General features: G+C 30.2%; 1 protein-coding gene across 1 annotated transcript; it reads left to right on the top strand.

The window, feature by feature from the left end:
• Positions 1-1,034: 1,034 nt before the first annotated feature.
• LOC126909672 (uncharacterized) lies at positions 1,035-4,325 on the top strand (the record flags this gene model as incomplete). Its single annotated transcript, XM_050692108.1, has 4 exons — positions 1,035-1,386; positions 1,505-1,624; positions 1,908-2,075; positions 2,289-4,325. Coding segments are annotated over exons 1-4 (2,479 nt in total), but the record flags the coding sequence as incomplete, so codon positions are not given.
• Between the last annotated feature and the right edge of the window lie 21 nt (positions 4,326-4,346).

The following is a 4,346-nucleotide window of genomic DNA, read 5'->3' as shown; positions in this document are numbered from 1 at the left end:
AACCCAACAAAAGGTTTATTTTAGAAAAATTACTTAATGATTTTATTTACTTCCACGCACTCACAAATAAGTAGTTAAAGTCAAAATTTAAAATAAAAAAAAGCCATTAGAGCAATGGTAATTAAGACGGTGACGACTGAAGCGTCAACGTTAGTGGTGATGACGGCGGCGTTTAACCCAACGCTACCTAAACATGACTACATGTGTAAAGTGTGTACAACATAAAAAAAAAAAAAAAAATTGATTTTCCTTAATTCATGCCCCTTAATAAGTAGTTTAATAGAATGGATTAGACTAACAGTGATATTACGTTTAATATCGTTTATTTTAATTAATAATAACAGTTAATACATATCTATATGTAAAAATATGTATATGATAAATCAGTTTAATTACACAATTCTACAAGATGATAATATTGGGTATTTTAATAGTTTATGAATAAGTAATGATATGTGTTTTTATTAGTATAATTAATATGTGTATTAGTTAAGTAGTTAAACATTCTTGCGAACAGCCATTTACGCTATGGAGTAATCTTTAATGTATCTTTCTAATTAAATCATATACGAACATGTTTAAGTCAGTTAAAGGCTAGTCTAACTGTTTAGGGTAGGGTAGCAAATTATTAGAAAGTAAAAATATTAATTATTGAGAAAAAAAAAATACCTCCCCTTAATAAGTAATTTAGGTGAAATGTGAAAGTATAGAATGGATTATACTAAAATCGATATTACGTTAATATCGTTTATTTTAAACGTAGAGTTTAATAATATAGTTATAAAGATATTTACAGTGCAATATTATTTGCAGCTACATTTTTTTTTGAAATTGATTCAAATTCCACTGCTAATCAGGTAACATGCGCAAAACATATATTGTCGCAAGTATTTAGTATTAACGAGTATATGTTAATGGCTTTTCAAAATGCCCTCATTAATGACCGTGCGTAACATGGTCGGTGATTAGCTATGAGTTTTGGGGGATAGGAAAAATTTCAGGTAAGAATTATATTTCGAGTNGTTTTGGGGGATAGGAAAAATTTCAGGTAAGAATTATATTTCGAGTCCTTTAAAATGGCTCTAAAATTTTGCAAGAGCCTCACTTGTGTTTCTTGTGCCGTTTGTTGAACTCGCTTTATCATCCGTACTAGAGATATTCTACAAGTTTTAAATCTAGAGTTTACTCTATTCTTTATTTGCAATTTTTTGTACTTTACAAAATCAGTAAAAATGCATCAGTGTAATACATGTGATAAAATTTTTGCTACCATCAGCAGCCTAAACTTACATACGAAAATTCATACCGGTATTCAGTTTAGTTGTGAAGTGTGTTCGAAAACATTTAATAGAAAAAGTACTTTAATAAGACATCGTTTGATACATAGTAAGTAAAAATTTTCTTTAATTAATTTAAACTTAAATATATATTTATATATATATATATATATTTTTTTTTTTTCCAACAATATTTTATTTAAATATATTTATTACATATTTAATAGACAATCCAAAAACGTTGAAATTAAACGGAAGAAGTCTTGTTAAACCTAAAATTAACGAATCGGTGCTAAATGATGTTCTGCCTTATTGCGAACCCTCGACTTCTGCCCACGTAAATAAAGGTAAGAAAAATTTATATATTATAAACGTGGTAATTATTACAACTCTTAAAATTAATTCAAATCAATTTTTATTATTTTACGATAATTTAGTGTGATTACTAAGTACAGTGAATAATTCTATTTGCTCAAACATCGATTATATTTTTCCAAAAATTTTATTTAAACGTAGTTATAGTTTTAAAAAATTATATAATCAACGAAATTTCAATTATCTTTAGGTGAAAAAAGAGTGCNTTATAGTCTTAAAAAATTATATAATCAACGAAATTTCAATTATCTTTAGGTGAAAAAAGAGTGTACGAGTTTGATAACTGTTGGGATGACAGCGAAGTAGACAGACTCTGTCTACAAGCAGATTCCAACGAAATAAATGTTACTGTAAATAATAAGCCGATGCAAAGTATTTCTATACCCTACTGTGAACCGTCTACTTCTACCAACGTAAACAAAGGTAAGAAAAATGTATTTTCAATAGAGGTTTGTTAATTATAAAAACCTACATAAATTATAATTAATATAGATCTATTTGGAATCTCAATATTAAATAGTACAAATACTTAAATGGTTTTTAAGACTTCTTAACAATATAGATTCTATTATTTTTATGTATATATATATAATGTTATAAAAGTAGAATATTTAAGAAATTTCGATTATCAATTAGGCGAAAAAAGAACGTATGAGTCCGACGATTGTTGGGACGACAGCGAGATCGACAGACTCTGTCTTCAAGCAGATTCTAAAGAGAGAAAAACCAAGAAATTCCGAATGAGCAATATTAATGATAATAGGTTTAGTTTAATACAAAAAGCATTCGGGGGGCTTCACAAGACTTTTTATAAGAAAAATTTAAAACAAACTCTTAATTATGAAACATTTCTGGAGGAGACAAGACTTGAGTTAATTAAATTACTCAAAAATTTACTGAATGAGAGCCCAATTAAATATAGCTTAAAATTAGAGTCTACCTACATCATACCGAATAACGCCGAAGTTAAAGAAAATAGGTCTTTTAAAACAACATCAAGAAGTTTGTATGTATCGAGTCCGATTAACGAGTTTCTGAATGAAGACTTCACAAAACTTTTACTAGAACAAGAAGAGTACCAGGGTAAAGGAAGCGGTTTTACGCTTGAAAAAATTGATGGAATTCTTTTATATACCGATAAATACACACCTTTTGGTGGAGGTAGTTATTTACCTCTTCCTAAAGAAATCGAAAGTAAACGTTCAACTATAAATGTCAAAAACGATGATGATAATAATTGTTTTATTTATAGTATAATGACGAAAACCATCAACCCAGTTAACGCCTCTCGTATAACGCTCCAGAAGAAACATTTTGAAGAAAATGGACACAAATACAACTTTTCAGGGCTTACTATGCCTTTGACTCTTGAAGAAATTACAAAATTTGAAAAACAGAACAACAACGTATCAGTAAACGTCTATGGACTGAAAAAAGGTATTGCAACATACAAAAATAGAACAAAGAAAAATCATCCACAAGTAGAAAAAAACATTGTAATTCCTTTAAGAGTGTGCAAGGATGAAAAACCCGATCATTTCGATCTTTTAATGATTTCAAACGAGGCTGGCCAGAGACATTATTGTTACATAACCGATCTGGCTAAGCTGGTACGATCATCGATGACGTCATTTTGTTCTAAAACTGTTATATGTAGAAGATGCTTTAAAACTTACATTTCCAAGCCAGGAAAACCCAGCAAAGAAGAACTTCTACGTCAACACAAAGAGCGTTGTAGAGTTAACGAGCCTATAACACCAGTTATGCCTGAGTCTAACACAACAACCAAATTTGAAAACTGGGCCAATACTGAACGGCATCCTGTTGCCATTTACGCGGATTTTGAAGCTGTTTTGTTCAAACACGACTCTGAAGAATTGCATAATACCCAAATAACTCATGACCATGAACCCATGAGCTACTGTTATTATGTTAAGGCTAAAGAAGACATACCAATTACATTACTACAGCAGTTTTCAATTCCAACGTCTCCAGTGTTGTACAGAGGGGACGGTCTTGGAGAAAAGGGTGCGGTGGCTAAACATTTTGTTCAAGAAATTGTTAAAGTAGCTCGAAATATATCGGAAATGTTACAAGTCAACATGCCAATGACTTTTAAGCATGCTGACGCGAAAAAACATAACGATATAGTAAAACGGGGTTCGTGTCCTTTATGCTCTAAAAAATTCTCCACAAACAATCAACCAGTGCGTGATCATGATCATTTAACTTCTAATTATCGACAGACAATTTGTAATGAGTGTAATTTAAATTTAAAATCTCCTAAATTCGTGCCATGTTTTTTTCATAACTTATCAAATTATGACAGTCATTTCATTGTAACACAGCTAGGATATGATGATAAACCGATAAATGTTATACCTAACACCGAAGAAAAATTTATTTCATTTTCAAAGTATGTTACTAAAGATTTTAAAATAAGATTTGTAGACAGCAACAGATTTATGGCATCTAGTTTGGCAAAACTAACCGAAAATTTGGCTAAAGGGGATGTTGAAAAATTCAAAGAGACAGCAAAACATTTTCCTCAAACAGATATAGGTCTTATTACTCGTAAAGGTGTTTACCCCTACGAGTATACAGACTCATTCGAGAAACTTAACGAAACATCGCTACCATCTATAAATGAGTTTTATAGTTCTCTAAATGAGAGTAATATAACTGAAGAGGACT

The sequence above is a fragment of the Daktulosphaira vitifoliae genome, unplaced genomic scaffold, assembly GCF_025091365.1.
Source record: "Daktulosphaira vitifoliae isolate Bord-2020 unplaced genomic scaffold, ASM2509136v1 Scaffold_841, whole genome shotgun sequence".
NCBI classification, from domain to species: Eukaryota; Metazoa; Arthropoda; class Insecta; order Hemiptera; family Phylloxeridae; genus Daktulosphaira; species Daktulosphaira vitifoliae.
This window is presented reverse-complemented; position numbering and strand designations above follow the sequence as displayed.